Source organism: Anomaloglossus baeobatrachus, chromosome 1 (assembly GCF_048569485.1).
Source record: "Anomaloglossus baeobatrachus isolate aAnoBae1 chromosome 1, aAnoBae1.hap1, whole genome shotgun sequence".
Classification (NCBI taxonomy): Eukaryota; Metazoa; Chordata; class Amphibia; order Anura; family Aromobatidae; genus Anomaloglossus; species Anomaloglossus baeobatrachus.
The window spans coordinates 724,809,708-724,833,423 of NC_134353.1; the positions used below are offsets into that span (position 1 = coordinate 724,809,708).

The 23,716-nt window shown below is 46.2% G+C and overlaps 1 protein-coding gene across 1 annotated transcript in view; it reads left to right on the top strand.

Moving 5' to 3' along the window:
* STX2 (syntaxin 2) overlaps nucleotides 1-23,716 on the top strand; it is a 94,991-nt gene that overhangs the window by 49,945 nt on the left and 21,330 nt on the right. The window contains exons 4-6 of the mRNA XM_075322195.1: nucleotides 13,179-13,253; nucleotides 19,237-19,310; nucleotides 22,985-23,093. Of these exons, the coding sequence (XP_075178310.1) occupies nucleotides 13,179-13,253; nucleotides 19,237-19,310; nucleotides 22,985-23,093 (258 nt within the window). The remainder of the gene's footprint in view (nucleotides 1-13,178; nucleotides 13,254-19,236; nucleotides 19,311-22,984; nucleotides 23,094-23,716) is intronic.

Genomic DNA, 23,716 nt, shown 5'->3' on the forward strand with positions numbered 1-23,716 from the left:
TCCTCGGCAAAAATTTATCACAGGAGAATTTTCCTGTCCTGGTGTCGTTCTTCCGGCCATGCTCCTTGGCCTTTTTCCTTGCCGACCATCCTGTCCTTTCTACAGTCCGGTCTGCGAAGCACTACCAAGTGCATGCTCATGCTTCGGCGGATGCGAGCTTGGGCAGACGCATCCTTCAGGCGGCTGTCGCCCATTTGTGAAGTTAGGTTTCGCCTACTTCTCAGTTTTCTGTTTATTCCCACCCATGGACAGCTTTGGAACGTCCCATGGTCTGGGTCTCCCATAGGAACGATGAAGAAAAAGAGAATTTTGTTTACTTACCGTAAATTATTTTTCTTATAGTTCCGTAATGGGAGACCCAGCACCCTCCCTGTTGCCTGTTGGCAGTTTCTTGTTCCGCGTGTTATCACCGGCTGTTGTTGTAGACAGAGGCTCCGGTTGTTCCGGTTTTTGCTCTATCTCTACTTGTGGGTGGCTATTCTCCTTCAGCTTTTGCACTAAACTGGCTATATTTGGTTATCCAGGGGGTGTATATGCTCAGAGGGAGGAGCTACACTTTTTAGTGTAGTACTTTGTGTGTCCTCCGGAGGCAGAAGCTATTCACCCCATGGTCTGGGTCTCCCATTACGGAACTATAAGAAAAAGAATTTACGGTAAGTAAACAAAATTCTCTTTTTTTAAATGGGACATTTCTACTATCTTCAGTGTAAGGAAAAAAGAAAAGTCTTAGAAATGATCCCTCATCTCAACTTGGTCTGCCTGGGATTACATGAAGAGACAAAAGATTTACTCAAGCCTACATCCAGAGAAGGTTTGTGTGTATGGAAAGTATTCAGGCCACTTTAAATTTTTCCCTCTTTGTTTCATTGCAGCCATTTGGTAAATTAAAAAGTTCATTTTTTCTTTATCGTTCCTTTGGGAGACCCAGACCATGGGTGTTTAGTTTCTGCCTCCGGAGGACACACAAAGTACTACACTAAAAAGTGCAGCTCCTCCCTCTGAGCTTATACACCCCCTGGTAGCCAGTCCTAGCCAGTTTATCGCTTTGTGTTCAGGAGGTCATACATCCACACATGCATTCTCATCTGATTTGTTTGACTTTTGGAAAGAGTTTGAAGAAAAGCGGGTCCATGTCTGGACTCCCGGCATGTCCCTTCTCACCCCACTGTGTCGGCGGTGTTGTTAAGGTTGATTTACAAGGCTGAAGCCTTACATGCCGCGCTCCTTCACCATCCCTTCTGGGCTCTGGCTTGAAGTGGGAGCCAGCACGGTCTCCATGCCTGGCAGGAGTCCGGTCTCCATCCACAGCCCCTTGAGGATTCTGTTGGACCGGAGCACTCATCCCCAGGGACATGGCCCTGCGTCTCAGCAGCTAAGTACCTGAGACGTTTATGTTGGGGGTCCCGGTTCTTTATTGTATGGGGAGAGTATGCTGTATGTGATTTGTTTTTAACTTTTCCGGCGGGTTCTCCAGCTTTTGCCAGAGAACCGCGCCGATGGTGCCTGCTTGTCGGCCTCGCCGATTAAATTTAGGCCCCGGCTTCGCCGGAAGCCTAGTTTCGTTTTCCTGCCCTCGCATGTCACTCATGCAGAGGGACAAGTTCGGCTCCTCCCGGCGGCCGTTCTACACAGGGGAGGGACACTCCCCACTGCTGGGGCGTCCCTCCTTCCCTGCAGGTCTCTATAGCCCTCCTGTTCCCGCTCTTTTATAGCAACGCCCCTAGTCCCGACCCCTCTTCGCTCCGGCGGCCATTTCTCAGGCAAAGTTCACTCTGCTCTGGGACATCCTGCATTCTGCATCTCTGCTGAAGTGCTGCGCACTGGGGGACCGGGCTTCGGGATCTGGAGGGCACACAACACCGCGCTCAGCGGTCTGGTAAGCCACAGCCGGTCTCCGGTTGTGGACCTCTGTATATTCTCCCTGGGGTTCATTCTCTGCAAAGCCCCCACTCCAGCAGCATGTCTCACACAAGGAGCAAGGCTCCAAAGCTTTATGCTGCCTGCACTGCATGTAAGCTCCTGCTGCCTGAGCCGAGCATTTATCCACACTGTGATGGTTGCTCTAACTTGGCGGTGCCACAGCCTGGAGTCACACCCCCAGTGGTCTCTCAGGCTGCTGCTGCTGCACCTGTGACTGACCCCCCGGCCTGGGTAGAGTCCTTTTCTAGGTCCATATCCCAGTCATTTGCTGAGTCCATGGGACTTTTGTCCAGGACTTTGATGAATGTGCATCAGCCCCCCTCACAGGGTGCCTCTAATACTCTTGACAGAGGATTCCTATCCTCTCACCTCCGTCCATCAGAGCTCACGGAGGATTCATCATCTGATCCCAGACCCCGTCCTTCTAAGAGAAGGCGCAGGGTTTCCTCCCCTCCCCATCCCACGGCTCTGTCTCAAGAGCTGACTCTCAAGATGAGGAGGATGCCCTCACTGGGGGCTCGGAGGCTATGTATCCCATCGATTTCTCTGAGGGTGACTCGGACCTTAGTGATTTGATTGCTTCTATTAATTCTGTGCTGGATCTCAATCCGCCAGTGTCAGAGGAGCAACTCTCTTTGGCAGAAAAACATCAGTTTACCTCGCCTAAGAGAGTGAAGAATGTGTTCTTTAACCACTCCAGTTTTCAGACCGCTGTGACCAAACCCAGGGCCTGCCCTGACAAACGCTTTCCAAAGCGTGGTTCTGATGACGGTTTCCATTTCCACCTGAGGTGGTCAAGGAGTGGTCTCACTCCCCAAAGGTAGACCCTCCGGTGTCTAGGCTATCAGCCCGGACCGTTGTGTCGGTGGCTGACGGCACCTCACTTAAGGATTCCACTGACCGTCAGATTGACCTTCTGGCCAAATCTGTGTATGAAGCTGTGGGGGCCGCGTTTTCCCCGACTTTTGCAGCAGTGTGGGCTCTTAAAGCCATCTCTGCTTCTCTAGAGGAGATGCATTCCCTCACCAAGGAATCTATGCCTGAGATGGTTACTTTAACTGCTCAGGCTTCAGCTTTTTCATCTTATGCCATGTCTGCCATGCTAGAGGCTGCTCACCGCACTGCGGTGGCTTCAGCTAATTCTCTTGTTATCCGCAGGATTTTGTGGCTTCGAGAGTGGAAGGCAGATGCTTCTTCCAAGAAGTTTCTTGCTGGGCTCCCTTTTGCTGGTTCACGGCTGTTCGGTGAACAGCTGGATGAAATTATTAAAGAAGCTACTGGCGAGAAGAGTACTTCCATGCCACAAACCAAGACCAGGAAACCCGCCCAGGGTAGGAATCAATCGAGGTTTCGTTCCTTTCGTTCCTCCAACTGGTCATCCTCTAAGCCTTCCGCCTCGTCCGCTAACTCAGCCAAGGATCAGAAATCCAACTGGCGCCTAAAAGCGCGTCCGCAGAAGACCGCAGGAGGTTCTGCCACTAAGGCAGCTTCCTTATGACTCTCGGCCCGCTCCAACCACGTCCTTAGTCGGCGGCAGGCTCTCCCACTTTGGCGACGCTTGGTTAAAGCAAGTCTCCGATCAGTGGGTAAGAGACATCATATCTCACGGCTACAGGATAGAATTCTCTTCCAGCCCTCCAAACAGATTTTTTCTCTCAACTCCCCCCTGCTCCAAGGCAGCCGCCTTCTCGCAGGCCGTGGCGTCCTTGCAGGCAAACTGAGTGATTGTCCCAGTTCCCGCTCTTTTATAGGGGCCCATCCTGGATCTCAAGCTTATCAACAAGCATGTTCGGGTGCGGCATTTTCGCATGGAGTCCCTGCGATCAGTCATTGCCTCTATGACCCAAGGGGAGTTCCTGGCGTCCATCGACATCAGAGATGCCTATCTACTGCCAATCGCAGTGTCACATCAGCGTTGGTTACGTTTTGCGATAGGAGAGGATCATTTCCAATTCGTGGCTCTCCCCTTCGGGTTAGCCAAGGCCCCTCGGGTATTCACCAAGGTCATGGCGGCAGTGATTGCGGTCCTGCACCCCCAGGGGTTGGCAGTGCTCCCTTACCTGGGCGACCTTCTGGTCAAGGGTCCATCCAGCGCAGACTGTCAGCGGAGTGTTTCGCTCACTCTCGCCACCCTAGCCCAATTCGGGTGGATTGTCAATCTTCACAAATCCACTCTGACTCCGACCCAGAGTCTCACGTACCTAGGGATGCAGTTCGAGACTTTGCCGGCACTTGTGAAGTTGCCCTTAATCAAACAGCAGTCTCTCCGGCTAGCGGTGCGCTCTCTCCTGAGGCCCCGCCGTTATTCCCTCAGGCGCCTGATGCAGGTGCTGGGTCAAATGGTGGCTTCCATGGAGGCGGTTCCCTTTGCCCAGTTCCATCTGCGTCCTCTGCAGCTGGACATCCTCCGCTGTTGGGACAAGCGGCCTTCCTCCTTACAGTGGTTAGTAGCTCTGTCGCCACGGACCAGGAGCTCTCTTCAGTGGTGGCTTCGACCCCTCTCCCTGTCCCAAGGGCGCTCCTTCCTGGCTCCGTCCTGGGTGATTCTCACCACGGATGCCAGCCTATCCGGCTGGGGAGCGGTACATCTCCAACACAGAGCTCAGGGCACTTGGACTCCGTCCGAGTCAGCCCTTTCAATCAATGTGCTGGAAACCAGAGCTGTGCTTCTAGCTCTCCTAGCCTTTCACCACCTGTTGGCGGGCAGGCACATTCGAGTCCAGTCAGACAACGCGACAGCGGTTGCCTACATAAATCACCAAGGCGGGACACGCAGCCGCCTGGCAATGTTGGAAGTCCAACGCATTCTTCAATGGCCGGAGGACTCAAAGTCCACCATATCCGCAGTCCACATCCCTGGCGTAGAAAACTGGGAGGCTGATTATCTCAGCCGTCAATCCGTGGACTGTGGCGAGTGGTCCCTGCACCCGGCAGTGTTTCAGTCAATCTGCCGCAAATGGGGCACTCCAGACGTGGACCTAATGGCATCCCGTCACAACAACAAGGTTCCGGTTTACGTGGCTCGCTCCCACGATCCTCAGGCCTTCGCCGCGGACGCTCTGGTTCAAGACTGGTCCCAGTTTCGTCTGTCCTACATGTTTCCCCCTCTAGCTCTCTTGCCCAGAGTCCTGCGCAAGATCAGAATGGAGGGCCGTCGAGTCATCCTCATTGCACCGGACTGGCCCAGGCGAGCTTGGTATCCGGACCTGCTCCAACTGTCCGTGGAGATGCCGTGGCATCTTCCGGATCGTCCAGACCTGCTCTCGCAAGGTCCGTTTTTCCGCCCGAATTCTGCGGCACTCAAATTGACGGCGTGGCTCTTGAGTCCTGGATTTTGACGGCTTCTGGTATTCCTCCTGAAGCCATCTCCACTATGACCCGGGCCCGTAAGTCTTCCTCCGTCAAGATCTATCACAGGACTTGGAAAATTTTCCTGTCCTGGTGTCGCTCTTCCGGCCATTCTCCTTGGCCATTCTCGTTACCGACCCTTCTGTCTTTTTTACAGTCCGGTCTGCAGCTAGGACTGTCCCTTAACTCTCTCAAGGGACAAGTCTCAGCTCTATCAGTGCTGTTCCAGCGGCGTATCGCCCGGCTGGCTCAAATCCGCACCTTCATGCAAGGTGCGTCTCACATCATTCCGCCTTATCGGCGGCCCTTGGATCCCTGGGACCTTAACTTGGTCCTCACGGTATTGCAGAAACCCCCCTTTGAGCCTCTTAGGGAGGTTTCTTTGTATCGTCTTTCTCAAAAGGTGGCCTTTCTAGTTGCCATAACTTCTCTCAGGAGAGTCTCTGATTTGGCTGAGCTCTCCTCGGAGTCGCCTTTTTTGGTTTTTCACCAAGACAAGGTAGTTCTCCGTCCGACCCCGGACTTTCTTCCTAAGGTGGTCTCTCCCTTCCACCTTAACCAGGATATTTCCTTGCCTTCCTTCTGTCCGGCCCCTGTTCATCGCTTTGAGAAAGCGCTGCATACTCTAGATCTGGTGCGTGCTCTCCGGATTTGTGTCTCGCACCGCTGCGCTTAGGCGGTGCACCTCTCTTTTTGTGCTAACCACAGGGCGGCGCAAGGGTCTCTCTGCTTCTAAGCCGACCTTGGCCCGTTGGATTAGATCGACCATTTCGGACGCCTACCAGAGTACTCAGGTGCCTCCCCCGCCGGGGATCAAAGCACACTCGACCAGAGTTGTCGGTGCCTCTTGGGCTTTTAGGCACCAGGCTACGGCTCAACAAGTCTGTCAGGCTGCCACTTGGACTAGCCTGCATACCTTTTCGAAGCACTACCAAGTGCATGCTCATGCTTCGGCAGATGCGAGCTTGGGCAGACGCATCCTTCAGGCGGCTGTCGCCCACTTGTGAAGTTAGGCTCCGCCTACTTCTTAGTTTTTTCTGTTTATTCCCACCCAGGGACAGCTTTGGAACGTCCCATGGTCTGGGTCTCCCAAAGGAACGATAAAGAAAAAGAGAATTTTGTTACTTACCGTAAATTCTTTTTCTTATAGTTCCGTATTGGGAGACCCAGCACCCTCCCTGTTGCCTGTTGGCAATTTTCTTGTTCCGTGTGTTATTACCGGCTGTTGTCGTGGACAGAGTCTCCGGTTGTTCCAGTTCTTACTCTGTTCTACTTGTGGGTGGCTATTCTCCTTCAGCTTTTGCACTAAACTGGCTAGGACTGGCTACCAGGGGGTGTATAAGCTCAGAGGGAGGAGCTACACTTTTTTTTTTTAAGTGTAGTACTTTGTGTGTCCTTCGGAGGCAGAAGCTAAACACCCATGGTCTGGGTCTCCCAATACGGAACTATAAGAAAAAGAATTTACGGTAAGTAACAAAATTCTTTTTTTTCTCTCATTAATGTACACTCTGCGCCCCATCTTGACAGAAAAACCCCCTAGAAATGTAAACATTTTTGCTAATTTATTAAACAAGATAAGCTGTAATATCACATGGTCATTAGTATTCAGACCCTTTGCTCAGACACTCAGATATGTCACATGCTGTCCATTTCCTTGTAATCCTCCTTGAGAAGGTTCTACTGCTTCCTTGGAGTCCAGCTGTGGTTAAACTGATAGGTGTGTGCCTTTCCAAATCAAGTCCTGTCTATATACGATCTCACAACTCATAGTGCATGTCAGACCAAATGAGAATTATAAAGTCAAAAGAACTGCCAAAGAAGCTCAGACAGAATTGTGCCAAGGCACAGATCTGGCCAAGGTTACAAAAGAATTTCTGCAGTACTCAAGGTTCTTAAGAGCACAGTGGCCTCCACAATCCTTAAATGGAAGACGTTTGGGATCATCAGAACTCTTCCTAGACCTGGCCATGCAGCCAAACTGAGCAATCGTGGGAGAAGAGCCTTGGTAAGGGAGGTAAAGAACCACCCCAAGATCACTGTGGCTGAGCTCCAGAGATGCAGTAAGGAGATGGGAGAGAGTTCCGCAAAGTCAACTATCACTGCAGCCCTCCACCAGTTTGACCCTTATGGCAGAATGGCCCAATTGAAGCCTCTCCTCAGTGCAAGACATATGAAAGCCCACATAGAGTTGGCAAAAAAACACATGAAGGACTCCCAGACTATGAGAAATAAGATTCTCTGGTCTGATGAGACGAAGATAGAACTTTTTGGTGTTAATTCTAAGCGGAATGTGTGGAGAAAACCAGGCACTGATCAACACCTGCCCAATCCCAACAGTGAAACATGGTGGTGGCAGCATCATGCTATGAGGGTGTTTTTGTTCAGCTGCAGGGACAGGACGACTGGTTACAATTGAAGGAAAGATGAATGCGGCCAAATATAGAGAGATCCTGGAAGAACACCTCTTCCAGAGTGCTCTGGACCTCAGACTTGTCTTGTTGGAAGGTGAACCTTCAGCCAATGATCCTAAGCACACAACTAAAATAACAAAGGAGTGGGTTCAGAACAACTCTGTGACCATTTTTGACTGGCCCAGCCAGAGCCCTGATCTAAACCCAATTGAGCATCTCTGGAGAGACCTGAAAATGGCTGTCCACCAACGTTCACCATCCAACCTGACGGAACTGGAGAGGATCTGCAGGAAGAATGGCAGAGGATCCCCAAATCCAGGTGTGAAAAACTTGTATCATTCCCAAGAAGACTCATGGCTGTACTAGCTCAAAAGGTGCTTCAACTCAATACTGAGAAAAGGGTCTGAATACTTATGACCATGTGATATTTCAGTTTTTCGTGTTTAATAATTTGCAAAAATTTGTACATTTCTGTTTTTTTCTGACAAGATGGAGTGCAGAGTGTACATTAATGAGAAAAAAAATGAACTTTTTGGATTTATCAAATGGCTGTAATGAAACAAAGCGTGAAAAATGTAAAGGGTCTGAATACTTTCCGTACTCACTGTACTTCTCCCAAGATGTTTGGAACATTCTCTGCCGAGTTCCTTTACAAGCTGTGTACTAGTCTACCTAGAAGAATTGATGCTGTTTTGAAGGCAAAGGATGGCACCAAATATTGATTTGATTTACATTTCTCTTTTGCTCATTAATTTTTGTATTATGTTGATAAAAATTGATTATTAAAGGGACTCTGTTAGGCTGCTTTCACATCTGGTTTTTGCTGAGCGGCACAATACGGCGCTTTGCAGAAAAAACGCAACCGTTTTTGTTTTTTTTTTTTCCGCCGGTTGCGTTTTTTCTTCATAGACTTGCGTTAGCGCCGTATTGTGCCGCATGGCCTTGCGTTGCGTTCATTTTTTGCCGGATGCGACATATTTAGCCCATGCGGTGGCTGGATGGAACGTTGCCTGGCACGTTTTTTTGGTGCGGCGAAAAACTGCATCGCGCTGGATTCGGCGCGATTTACAATCCAAGCCTATGGACGCAAGATGCGGCGTCCTGCGGCAAAAACCGCATCCGGATGCGTTTTTTTTGCACTGCGCATGCTCAATATCAAGCCGTATCCGTCAAACGGACGGGCCGCGTGGAAAAACTTATGAAACGGATCCGTTTTTTTCGCCGCATCCGTTGCATAGGTTTTTGAGCCGGATTGAGCCACACTGCAAAAACCGGACGTGTGAAAGCAGCCTTAGTAGGATCAACTTTTCTATGTATGGGCATGGAGGTCATAGAAAGTAAATTGATACCTTGATATCTGCAATATGATGTCTTAGCCCAGAGAGATGCATGTTTTCTTATATGTATATCTGCAGTTAAGATCCGCGAGCTGGAAACTGATCTCTCTGAGAATCTGCCTTCAGGACGTATTTTAACCCCTTAACGACATATTACATGCTTGGTACGCTATGTGCCGGCTCCCTGCCTTTGATGCGGTTTAGTAAGATGAGCCCACATCTTTCCCGGCAGATGATGGATGTGATATTCGGCCATCAGTTGATGCCAACAGCTGTGTCCGTGGCTATTGACCTGTTGAAATGCTATTTTCTATCTCTCACTGCTGCTTTTACAGTCGCTGGCAGGGGGAGGCACACTGTTCTAACCGCTTATCAGCGTGCCTGCTGCATGATGTCGGGACATCGAAGGGCTTCCGTGACAGTCAGGGGTCTGCGGAAGATACCTCTGCATATCATCGCTGTATTCCTGTGAAAGCCAGCCCATGACTGCCGCTTAAAGGAGAGCGTGATTTTCACTACACACAGCAGTACTGCAGCATGACCTCCTTTTCCCCCATTAAAAATTAAGCTTTTTAAAAAGAAAAAAAATACACATTAGATATTGCTGAGTTCGTAGATGTCCGATCTATCAAAATATAAAATAAATTAATCTAATCAGTAAACGGCGTAACGAGAGGGAAAAAAAAAAATCATATGCCAGCATTGTGCCAACAACCAACAAAACTGTGTAATACTAGGCGATAAACAACTGACAATCGGCATAAAAAAAAAAAAGCTTTGACAGTTCCATATCCAGAAGATTGAAAACTTTAGGGCTATTGGAGAATGGCAGCACAAGCAAGGTTTTTGGTTTTTTTTTCCCTTTTACCACAAACTGCATATTTGGTATCTCTAGGTATTTTTTTTTTCTTGTTTTCCAATACATCACATGCTAAAATGGGTGGGAATATTGAACAGTACTACTCGTTTCACAAAAATCAACCCCTCACACAGCTTTGTCGACAGAAAAATAAAAAAGTTATGGCTTTTGGAATAAGAGGAGGAAACTAACAAAAGCGTAAAAATTAAAAATTTCCTAAATGAGTTAAATGATGGGGGATAACCAGAGTGAGTCATGTAATGACTGACAGTTTGTTCCACTGACCTCACTGCAGAGCTGTGTGAATATCACAGTACAGCAGAGCTGAACAGTGTCTCATTACAAACACCTCTGAGTTGTATTACTGACAGGTAGATGCAGAAAGATACACATCCTATCATTATACTACACATACTGCAGCATAAGCCTATTCAGCAACATAATTTTCAAGTGTTGGGCTTACTTTGTTTTATCGTCTTCAGTAGACACATTTAGATATACCAAGGCAATATATACATGTTTTTCCATAAATTATGCCCATGTTCTGCAGGCTTACAGCACAGTATAAAGATTGAGAAGCCATGACTTCTGCAGGGGTAGTTTTACTGACAGCTTCCATAGAAAGGGAATCTGTCACCAGGTTTTTTGCTTCCCCACCTGAGAACAGTATATTGTAGAGACAGAGATCCCGATTCCAGTGTTTTATCACTTATTGGGCTGCTTGCTGTAATTTTGATAAAAATCACTGTTTTATTTGAATGGGTAGTTGTATAACCTGCCCACACTGATTGGCAGCTCTCTGCCTACACTGTATATGAGCAGAGAGCTGCCAATCTGCGGTTCAGGTGAAGTTATGCAGAGTTCATGAATATGCTGGACTACATGGCAGCACACCAAGTAGTCCTGTAATGATGATCTTACTGCTGATTAAACACTAAGCAGCCCAGTAAGTGACACATCGCTGGAATCAGGATCTCTGTTTCTGCCTTGTGCTGCTCTCAGATTAGGTGGTAAAAACCTGGTAACAGATTCCCTTTAAGACAGTATATTAATATTAGCTTTATAAGCATGTAAAGAGGAAGACCAGGGAGGATTTGAAAATGGGGCATTGGTAATAACAGGAAATTGCAGAAATCGGCTTTGAAGAGTAACTGGAACCAGTTGTCAGTCCTCTTCACAAACTGTATGTCAATGTGTGTTTAAAAGGTTCTCCCGAATGTCTGCAACAACTTACCACAATATATAAGCATCGGTTTCCCGTCAACCTTCATTTGGCCTGAAACCCGTAAGATTGGATCCTGTGTCTTGTATTGCCTGTAAAGCTGCAGCAGCTTGTTCTTCTCGAGCTGTAGTATAAAGCACAGTGGATAGAGCTGAGCCGCTGATTACACGGGGTGGATTTCAGATGCAGTCCCGGAACATAACTTGGTGTTTCTTTTTTGTTTTCTTCGGTTTTTTTCTTGCTACTTGTCACATTTTCAAAATATTTAATATTGTGTAAGTGTAAAATATTTCTTCATAGGTCATCTGAAGTAGCCCTGTGCAAAGCCAATGGTGTGGCTGTTTCTTTGTGGCTATTCCTGAAAGGTTTTTTTGTGTTTTTTGTTTTTGTTTTTTTTTGTTTTTTACTCTGTTCTAGTTGAACTTGTTTTTTTTATTATTTTCAAATACAGTGGAACCTCGGTTTACAAGTAAGTTGATGTGTGAGTATTTCGCTGTACGAGCAATGCTTTGCTATATGAGCAAATACTCACCGCACACACTTCCAGTTCCATACTTTCACCGCGCTCTGACCCGCTCTTGCAGTCCACACACGCACGCACACACACACGCACACACACGCACACACGCACACACACACGCGCACACACACACACACACACACACACACACACACACACACACACACACACACTATGCTCACCTTACCCTCTGTTCCATCGTCGGCCTCCTGGTTCTTGTAGTCCGCCGGTACAGGATGTATATCGAGTAACCATCGCGACGATGGAGGAACTTCCGCTGTCAGCCACTACTCAAAGGCAGTGTGCTGACCAATCAGAGGCAAGCGGCTCCTGCCTTTCAACGTCAGCGCTCTGACAGCAGAAGCTCCGGCATCGGTCGAGATGGTTACCCAATACACATCCTGTACGGTAAGGTGAGCATAGTGCGTGTGTGGAATGGCACAATAAGGCTGCTTTCACACTACGTTTTTTTAACATGCGTCAGGAACGTTTTTTTGCTGCAAAAGCGGATCCTGCTTTTACAGCAAAAAACGCATGCTAACGCATCTGTTATTTTGCAGGATCCTGTCACTGGATGTTTAGGGGCGGGCATTGGAGTCATGTGATCGGGAGTGAGGGAAACTAAACGTGCCAGACTGGGAGCCGGCTTCTGACAGCTGCAGACGCTCGTAACCAAGGTAAACATCGGGCTTGGATACCCGATATTTATCTTGGTTAAGAGTGTCTGCAGCTGCTAGGAGCAGGGCTGCCTGCACACGTAACCAACGTAAACATCGGGTAACTAAGAGAAGTGGTTACCCGATATTTACCTTGGTTACGAGTGTCCGCAGCTCTCAGGTGGGAGAGAGGGAGGAGAGGAAGGGGGAAAGACAGAGATAGAGAGGGTGAGGGAGGGAGGAGGAGAGAGAGACAGATCACGCGAGACTGGTTCTGGGCATGCTCAGTACTTTCTGGGCATGCTCAGTACAAAAGCAGGATCCTGTTACAACGCAACTCAACGCATTCTGCTAGGCAGGATCCAGCGCTCATTGAAATGCATTGCAGCTCGCGGCGCAATGTGAAGGATCCTGTGAGGTGCGTTATTTTGACAAAGGTAAAAAACGCTACAAGTAGCGTTTTTGAAACATGTTAAAATAACGCAAAAGTACGGATCCTGTGTCTAACGCACGCAAACGCATGCGAACGCAGGTGGACGCGAGTCCATTGCAAATGCATTGAAGTGAAAAAGCATTTGCACTGGATCAGTTTTTCCGCTAAAAAAACCTTTATGGACGGATGTTAAATAAACGTAGTGTGAAACCAGCCTAAGGGACCAGGATGGGACATTGCACAAGTTGTGGGCTTGCATTATGTCCTATGGGAAATTTTGCTTTGCTAGACGAGTAACTTGGTTTACGAGAACAATCCGTTCTGGGAGTGTGCTTGTTAACCAAGGTTCCACTGTATAGGGAATATTTTGTAGAATGTCGGTACGGTGTGTGTGTTTGAAGGTCACGGGAACATATAATATTGCAAAATCTGCTGACATTGTGATATGACCAATATCCTCCTGTCATTTCAGAAACAAAGGATGAACTTGAAAGTCTTAACAAAGAAATAAAGAGTATTGCCAATAAAGTAAGAACAAAGTTAAAGGGTAAGTATGTCTGAGACTGATCTGCTAGCCCAGATAAGGACTATGTGCCCAAGCGCAGCAGTGTGAGTTCTGTACGGTCAGGGCCTGTGCACATGTTGTGGTTTTGTGCCTTATTTTTATTTTCTGCTCAAATTTGCCACAAAGTCTGAAGAATGTCCTAGTCCCAGCAAAGTGAGGGGGATTCCTGAAGTCTCTTGCACACGTTGCTTAATTTTTGCTGCAGATTTCACCCAGACTAAATACCGTATTTTTCGGACTATAAGACGCACCCTAGTTTTAGAGCAGGAAAATAGGAAAATCAAATTTTAAGCAAAAAATGGAGTCATGACACTGTGTTATGGGGCAAGGATCTGCTGCTGACATTATTATGGGGGTAATGTCCCCAAATTCTCTACTAAGATACCCCATCCTGGTAATGATCCTCCTGCCTTGTATATACAGTATATACCCCTATCCTGCTATATACCCCCATCCTGCTCATAATATACCCCCATCCTGCTCATAATATACCCCCATCCTGCTCATAATATACCCCCATCGTGTTATACACCCCATCCTGCTATACAACCCCATGCTGGTATACGGCTCGCATCCTGTGGCACATAAAAAATAAACGTTTATACTCCTTACCTCACTCCCTGCACCATCGCTCCTCCTCCCGTCTGTGTCAGCGGCAGCGCCGCTGAGTGGAGCCGTCCCCGTTCCCCTGCAGCACCGCGATGTCGTCCTGGCTGCCAACGGCTGCGTGTGGACATGTGCGCACAGCGATGACGTCATCGCTGTGCGCACCGCTAGTCTCCACTCAGAGACCGCGTCCCAGCACAGACAGGAGGACGTCGCGTTGCTGCAGGGGAACAGGGATGGCTCCACTCAGCGGCCGCCGGCAGCCAAGAGGAGATCGCGGTACTTCAGGGGAACGGTGACAGGTGAGTGTACTGATTCACTGCACCCCGCGCTGATGATGATGCACGGGGGGCAGTGAATACAACCGCACATGATCACTCCAGGCTGTAGTTGCCAGGGGTGATCATGTGGGCCGGCTGTTTATCCCTCGCCCATCATCCCGCCCACCTGTCAGCGCTGAGAGATGATGGGCGCGCATATTAAATGAGCGGGTCCACGTGGTCACGGCAGGCGCTGCTGCAGCCTGCTCATGCCCCCGATGACCCGCTCCACCGCAGCACCCTCATTCCCCGCAGCCCTTCATTCAGACCATAAGACACACACCCCCCACTTTCCCCCAACATTTGGGGGGAAAAAAGTGCGTCTTATGGTTCGAAAAATACGGTAAGCAGGGAAAAATCTGCACAAACAGTCCTATTTGGCTCAATGTTTTTCCTGCCAAAAAATTCGGAGGTTTCTGTTCACGTCACCTCAGCCTTCATCTCTATAGGGCTCATTTATGGCCGTCTTCTGTTTGAGGAAGAATCGGACAGTATTCGGGACCAATGTTATTCAGAACAGCTTCTCTTTTCCTAAGGGATGAGTGTCTGTGTAAAGGAGAAATTTGCAGCATTCACTATTTTCTTTCATATTTTGGAAGAGACTGATTTTTACTTCTCTATGGGAGTAAAACAAAAAACAAATCTGATCCCATACGGATCATCCGTATTTCGTTCGATTGTCGCTTATACATAGCCATTATTCCCTTGATTGTGTAAATGTAACATTTTTGATGTGGAAAAAAAAAATTGGACTTCACAGACTTAACATACGGACACACGGATGGTCCACAGATGAGTATAAAGATGAAATTGGCTGAGTATTCTGCATGAAAGTCAGAACAGTTTTCATATACTCTTCTGATCCCTGCCTTAGGTGGGCTTTACACGCTGCGACATCGCTAAAAATTGCTAGCGATGTTGAGCGCCATAGTACCCGACCCCGTCGTACATGTAATATCTGGTGCTTGCTGCTGTAGCGAACATTATCGCTACGGCAGCGTCACACGCACATACTTGGTCGGCGACGTCGCTATGACCGCCAAACAATCCCCCCCTTCAAGGCTGGTGTGTGTTAGGCGTCACAGCGACATCACTAAGCAGCCGGCCAATAGAAGCAGAGGGGCGGAGATAAGCGGGACGTAACATCCCGCCCACCTTCTTCCTTCCGCATTGACTGTGGACGCAGGCAAGGAGATCTTTGTCGTTCCTGCGGTTTCACACACAGCGATGTGTGGAGCTGCAGGAACGACAAACATCGTACCTGCAGCAGTAACGACATTATTGAAATGAACGACGTGGCACAGATCAGCGTTTTTTTGTTTTTTTTTTTACGCTTCTGTGCTCGTTCATCGTCGATCCTAGGATTTACACATTGCGATGTCGCTACCGGCGCCGGATGTGCGTCACTAACGACATGACCCCGACGATATATTGGTAGCGATGTCGCAACGTGTAAAGCCCGTCTTGGTCTAATAGAAGCTGTTGCAAGTATGCAGTGGTATTGGACAATTTGTCTTAAAATCAACTGCACGTCTTGAAATAGTAGTAGTTGTGACGTCTTCAGTTCAGCAGTGAGGTTTGGGGTTTTTTACATCCTATACCCAGTCATCTCAGACGTGTTGAATAATGAGAAAGTCTCACTTCCCTTTTGTGGTAACCCTATTCACATTTTTAGTCTTGCATTGTTGCTCGTGAACCGTCCTTACAGTAGACTTATCCAATTCTCACTTCAAATTTAGTGTTATTGGGTTTCGTTGTCGATTCCTTATATTGTCCTTGTCAAATTTATTCCATGCAAAATATAATTAGAACATTTTGGGATTCAGTTTTTCTCCATAGCAATTAGTCAGATTCCAGCTTTAACCCCTTCACGACCTTGGACATTTTGGTGCATCCAAGGTCATGTCCCTCCATTTGATGTTTCCCCACACATCTACTGATCTCATAATCAGCCGACATGTGCAGCGAAGGCTAGTTTCACACATCCGGCTTTTCGACGATTTGCCGGATTCGGCGCATGCCAGTACAGTGTATACCGTACAATGGCAGTGCGACAAGTGCCGGTCACATGCTGTCATGTGACTGAAGCATGTGACTTGGAAGTTGTGGTGCTGCCATTTTACTGTATACACTGTACTGGCGTGTGCCAAATCCGGCAAACCGGCGAAAAGCCAGATGTGTGAAACCGCCTTAGCAGGCACGGGTGGATCAGAGATGCATCCAAGCCTGATAACCAGTTAAACATGTCGTTCCCCACCACCATCGACGGCCACGTGACGTGATCACGTGGTGAAGATGGGTTGAAGATGGGTTGTCATGACAACCGGGGATCAGCCGATGACCCCGATGTCCGTCAGGACGGACATCCTATGAACACCGACTGAGCGCTGATGCTGTGTACAGCAGAAACACTGCAGCTTCAAGTCAGTCGCCAAAGGGGACTAGTGAAAACAATAAAACTGTGTGTGTGTGTGTGTGTGTGTGTGTGTGTGTGTGTGTGTGGTGCTTAAAAACCTCAAGGCCCCATCCCCCCACATCAAATGTCAAAATCGCCCCCTTTTGCCTCATTGAAAATAAAATTCAAAATAAAATAAAAATAAAACAATTTGTATAGCTGTGTTCCGAAATGCCCAATTTGTCAAAATATAAAATAAATTAATCTGATCCGTAAAGGGCGTAATGAGAAAAAAGTCAAAACGCCAAAATGACTGTTTTTTTGGTCAGTGCAACGTTGCAATAAAATTTGGTCAAAACATCGCATCTACTGAAAAATGGTATAATTAAGTCAGCTGAGGGCACAAAAAAAAACAATCAATGTGTACCAGATTGCGAAAAATGAGAACACTACAGGTCTCAGAAAATGGTGACAAAAGAGCAATGTTTTTTGGTTTGTTTTTTTTTTTACACCTCTTAAAAAAAAAAACTGTCTGTGAACTTGTACTGACCTGGGGAACCATAATAACAGGTCAGTTTTACCATATAATGGACATAGTAAACAAAAAAACTTAAACAATTTGTGGATTTTTTTTTTTTTTTTGCAATTTTATTGCCCTTGGAATTTTTTTACATTTTTCAGTACCATATGGGGCAAAATGAATGATGACATTCAAAAGTACAACTCTTCCCACACAAAAACAGCACTTATATGGCTATAATGACGAAAAAATAAAAATGTTATGGCTCTTGGAAGAAAAAAAAGCGGAAAAAACGGAAAATTACCAGATGGTGAAGGAGTTAAGGTGAAACTTGTCTGTATGATCAACCTCTTGATTGGTCCATATTGGCATGTAGGTCATAGAAAATTGAATAAAATGATTGATTTATATCTTCAATCCGATGTTTTGTTCCAGATAATTTCATGTTTTTCTTAATATGTTAATGAGCTTTTAAGATCTATTGGCTGGAAACAGATCTCCCGGAGAATCTGCCTCCAGAGTTTATTTTAAATGAAAGGGGGCATAACCAGTGATCTGGAGAGAAGACTGTCAGTCATCATATAATCACTTTATAATACTCCCCTAGAAGGTCGCTCTGGTGCACAACAGTCGGATGGGTGGCGCCGTTCTCCGGATGCGGCGCCTCCTCTTTCGGCCATCTTTGTCCTTCTTCTGAAGCCGGCATGCATGACACGTGCTACGTCATACACACTCGCCGGCACTTAGGTCCTGCGCAGGCGCACATTGATCTGCCCTGCTCAGGGCAGATCAAAGTATTGTAGTACGCCTGCGCAGGACCTCAAAACCGGCCTGTGTGTATGACGTAGCACGTGTCATGCATGCCGGCTTCAGAAGAAGGAAGAACAAGATGGCCGAAAGAGGAGGCGCCGGTCCCTGAGAACGGTGCCACCCATCCGACTGTTGTGCACCGGAGCGACCTTCTAGGGGAGTATTATAAAGTGATTTTTACATTCTACTCAGCGGCCTGGACTCTTATATACAGCAGTCTAACATGCTGTATATAAGAGCCCAGTGGTGGTGGTGGCCGCAGCTTATAGGCCCCAAACCTGGTGACAGGTTACCTTTAAAGTGCCACAGTGCGCATGTAATTACCAGTGAGCCACACGTAAAGGCCAGGTCCCACCACACTCGATGCACGTTTCGCAAGTAAAGCTTTCTTCTTAGTAGTCTGGCATTTGTGTGACCATAACATGGCCTCCTAACAGTGGTCGCGGGGGAATCCTCCGGATCAGAGCACCCCATTATGGCAGCCCGCCTCACATGATAATGCGCACTGCAAGCTTTGTAACAGCGATCCTTATAGGCTGGGGTCTCGGAGCGCCTGATAATAATATTATTAATAGCATAATTTAGTATTATTTCTTGGAAAACTCCTTTCCCGTAGTTGTATAGGAAATATAAATTATTTAAAATTAAAATATTTCACTTCGCTTTGCAAAAGAACAAATAGACTTGTTGTCCTTCCCCGGTCTCCTGCCTATTCGATGCTGCTTGGAGCTTTCTTGTCCGCTCCTGCGGCCAGGGAATGGCTGAGCAGAACCGTCCACATAGGAACCTGCAGGGCAGTAGAGAAGGCGATTATGCCTTTTTTTCATGGAGTCTGTCATTTTAATAATGAATATTCTCTAGTTCAGTGAAAACCAATTTAGCCACATAGGTGATAACTTATTGATCGGTGGCGCTCCAGCCACTGGGACCTGCACCAAATTGCAGAACAGGGCACTTATGTCTTCATTAGAATCGAGCCTCAGTTCGGCTAGTCGCCCGCTGCCCCTTTTACTCCTTATGGAGCTGCCATGCTCTGCATTGGGGGTACAGAATGAATGGGGCAGTCGGGCATCTTGTCGCTCTGTATAAAGGAGATGTAAATGTCCCTGCTCTGCCGGTCGGTGCAGATCCTCGCTGCGGGCCTCCCACCGATAATTTTTTGGATTCATTATACATTTTCACTGCACAACCAATTTAGATGTTTGTTTTGTAGTGGATTATGCAAATTAGTAAGGAGGAAAATGATTTTATTTGTGCAGAAATATGTATATGGTTTAGTTTTGATATCTTTTCATATGTATAATTGTGTTGTAGCTATTGAGCAAACGATTGACCAAGATGAGAATGCCAACAGGTCGTCTGTGAATTTAAGGATAAGGAAATCTCAGGTAAAGTTGACAATTAAACTTGGTTTCTATTTTATTGGACTTTTATAATTTTGCATTTACGTCTTTTTTTTTTTTTTTTTTTTTAATTGATTTTCAAAAGCAAGCAAATCATTACATAGAATAAATAATATTATCAACAATATTATCAGCAAAATGACAAGAAAATCGTATATCGCTCCATTTACAATTCAGTACTACAATAGCTAATCATTGTTCACAGTAATACTCAGAATCATTAATACCTCACGGAAACCCTTATAACTAACTATATGAATGAATTTGCAACCATCCTGTTAAACTCTCCTACTCCCCTTGAACTCCCCTCTACTCAAACCCACTCCCACGTAGTCACCTTCAACCCCCACGTCCAATCCTCCAAGTGTACCACCTAATTTCTCAGAGTGATACCACGCCATCTCCTTAAATGTTGACATTAAGTGTTCTATTTCCTCCGAATTGAAGTAGGTTATAATAAACTCCCTCCACTTTTTGAAGTGACTACCCAATGGTCCCGACTTCCTTCCAGCATCAAGGCTCTCTAACTCCATCAGCCGTTTGCATTTACATCTTTTACAACCAATGAGCAAAGTGGCGCATTGCACAAGCCTGCTTTTGGATTTACTGGTCGGACTTGCTGAAATGTGGCATCTGGACTCTAGGCATATATATTATGTGCACACGTTTTAAAGGGAACCTGTTACCAAATTTTTGCTCCCCCATCTGAGAGCAGCATAATGTAGGGGCAGGGATCCTGATTCCAGCAATCTCACCTACTGGGTTCCTTGTTTTTTTTTTAATAAAATCACATTTTTATCTGCTGCGGATCCACCATCTACCAGCTCTCTGAATGCTGAGATCTGTATGACCGCACCCCAACCACTGATTGGCCGCTGTCTGTCTATGCACAGCGTACACAGAAAGCTGCCAATCAGTGGTGGGGGAGAGCTCATGAATATGAAAGACTACGTGGCAGCAGGGTCACTAGTGTTGTAATAGTTGGCTGCTGATAAAATGGTGATTTTGTCAATGCTATACCCAAACAGCCCAGTAAGTGACACATCACAGGCTTCAGGATCAGTGTCTCTACATTATTCTGCTCTCAGCTCAGGTGGCAAAAACCTGGTAGAGAAGGTTTACAGTTTGTTTGTGCATACACACACACACTGGCACTCATAAACACAAATATACATATAAATTCACGAACTCATATACACTCACATGATGACCTTTTCCGTGTTTTTATTTTTTCCTAGAAAGGTGGAGACACCAGGACAACCTGTAAAGTTTGTGTCTGACTGTACTGTGTGTGTATAATGTCGTCTGATTTGCATACTTGCACTTACGTGCCAAATGGAAGCATTTGGCTTTTCTCAATACAAGATAGTTGAGAGATGCCAGATGAGACTAATCTACATGTGACCGCAAGTATGCAGATTGTATACACGCAGATACGTGGCACCACTCCCCACACAGCTTGCATCAGGGAGTCATGACTAGAGATGTGCGGACCCAGTGAAGTTCAGTTCAGTGGGTTCGTCTGGACTTTAAATAAGGATCAGTTTGGGACCAGGACTTCACCTGAACCCCAAAGGAAGTCACTAATTGGGCCATTCGGGTCTCCGCCCAAATTCAGCCAGCCATAAAGAGATCACTTCCGTGGGTAAGGTTTGTCCATTTATTTATTTTTATTCATTTTTGGTGCACATTACAGGCAATCACACTGTAAGGCTGGGGCCACAGTACAGCAGAGCCGAGTGTCATGCGAGTGTCACTGCGACTGAGGTCCGACCATGCGAGTAGACCTCAGCTGCGGGGGGGCGGACCGTCACGGAGGAGGGTAGGGAGGGATTTATCGCCTCTCCTCCGTTGCCGCCTATTGCCATTCTCACACTGCACTCGCGGTACACCGGTGTACTGTGAGTGCAGTGTGATTTTTCTCTCGCCCCATACATTTGAATGGGTGCGAGAGAGTCTCTCATTAGTTACAGCATACTACGATTGTTTTCTCGGTCCGATTAGGGCTGAGTAAATAATCGCTCATGGGTGCTGGCACATAGGCTAATATTGGTCTGAGTGGAATGCGATGTTTTATCGCACTCCACTTGCACCGTGTCTTTCTCACAGTGTGTCTTAGGCCTTACACTGAGTGTGAGCTGTTCAAAATATGGGATCGCTGTTATTGTACTGACCTGAAATATAAATGTCTTTTCACTTCTACAACCCGGTAAAAGGCATAAAAAAAAAGAAAAATCCTGAATTGCTATTTCTTCTTGATTTAGAATCACAAAAAGTGGTATAGAAAGTGATCATAAAATATTGTGGGCCAAAATGGTACCAATAAAAACTCCATCTCTTCTAGGAAAATCTGTGCTCCAAAAATCAAATGGCGCTTCTTCCCTCCCAAGCCCTGTGGTACAGTCAAACAGTGCCGAACAATTACATGTATTGCCATGTTCAGGAGAAATTGTGTAACACCTTATGGGCTCCCCCCCCAGATTGTAAAAATTGGAAGTCTGGGGTTAAAACAACATTTTAACAGTAAAGATATAATTTTTTTTCTTCACCGCCCAATACTATAAAATGTTATGACACATGTAGTGTCGGTATGCAAACTGCACCGCTGGATGAATTCACTTAGGGGTGCCATTTGTAAAATGGCATCACTTATTGGGGGTTTCTCCTGCCACACCAAGGGGCTGGTACCATTGTGATATGGCACCTGCAAACCGTTCCAACTAAATCTGAACTCCGATATGGCTCTCCTTCCCTTCTTCACTTTGTACTGTGCCTCAAAAGTAGTTTTCGACCACATATAGGGTATTGGCTATCTGTGGAGAAATTGCACAATAAATTGTATGGTTCATTATTTCCTATTACCATAGTGAATTTGAGAAAATTGGGGTTAAAGCAACATATTTGAGGTTAAAAATGTGTTTTTGTTTTTTTTGTTCATTTTCACAGCTCAACATTGTAAAGTGAAGCACCTGGGACTTCAAAGTGCTCACCAAACATCTAGATAAATTCCTGGAGAGGTCTAGTTTCCATAATGGGGGTCACTTGTGGAGGAGCTCCACTGTTTAGGCACATCAGGGGCTCTGCAAACGCGACATGGCGTCCATTAACTATTCCAGTCAATTTTGCAGTCAAATGGCGCTCCTTCCATTCCGAGGCCTGCCATGTACCAAAACAGTTGATTTCCCCACATATGAGGTATCATCGTACTCAGGAGAACCTACACAACACACTGGTGCATTTTCACCTGTTACTCTTGTGAAAGTAAAAGATTTGGGGTTAAAGCAACAATTTTGTGGTAAAAATGTATTATATTTATTTTTTATTTTCACGGCTCAACGTCTTCTAAATACCATCCACTGTCTTTGTACTGTTAAACACAGCAATTTGGAAGCAGGGAAAACGTGCTGCTTCCTAAACGCTGGTAACCCTGATCATGGCAACGTGCCCTTATATCTCATGTAATGTTCAAGCATACACTAATCTAATGTAGTAATGAAGTTGAGTGACCTAAAATTAGTTTTCCATCCATTGTATAAATCGTGAATAAAACTTTGATTTTGTCGATCAGAGTCTCTAGTATTTATAGGGAAACCGCCCGTTTTGTGAGCTACCCTATTTTACATTGTTTTTATTTTGTTTGTGTTTCTCTTGTTTTCCAGCATACAGTATTGTCTAGAAAATTTGGGGAAGTTATGACCGCATATAATGAAACCCAGATTCAGTTTCGAGAACGGAGTAAAGGACGAATCCAACGTCAACTAGAAATAAGTATGTTGCAACCTGACCTGTGGTCACACTGTTCAGAAAATTAGTAACACAAAAGAGAAATGGGATTTTTTTTATTTTTTTTTGGAATATGGTAACTGACGATCACAGCTTCTATGTCCCCAAGGGGGCTAGTAAATCCAGCAAAAAGTGAAAGAAAATAAACACAAGCATTCAAATCACCTCCCCTTTACCTCGTTGGAAGGAAAACCACCAAAAAATGCACATATCTGGTATCCCTACTTTCAGAAATGTCTTTTCTATCAAAATATAAAATTAAATTAATGTCATCAGTAAATGGCGTGACAAAGAAATGCCAGATCTACGTTTTTTGGCTTTCCCGACATTGCTCAAACATTGCATTTACCCAAAAATCATATCAGTAAAAATATCCGCATAGGGGACGAATAATAAGCCCTCACACCGCCTCAGATCCTGAAAAATATTAACGTTATGAGTCTCGAAAAATGGCGCCAAAAGCAAAAAATGTCTGTCTTTATAGGTTTCCTAAACTTTTTTCACCACTTGAATAAAAAAAAGTATTCTGCATGTTTGGTATCTATATACCCACACTGACCTGGAGAATCACAATGCTAGGTCAGTTTTACCATGAAGAACATCTGGTA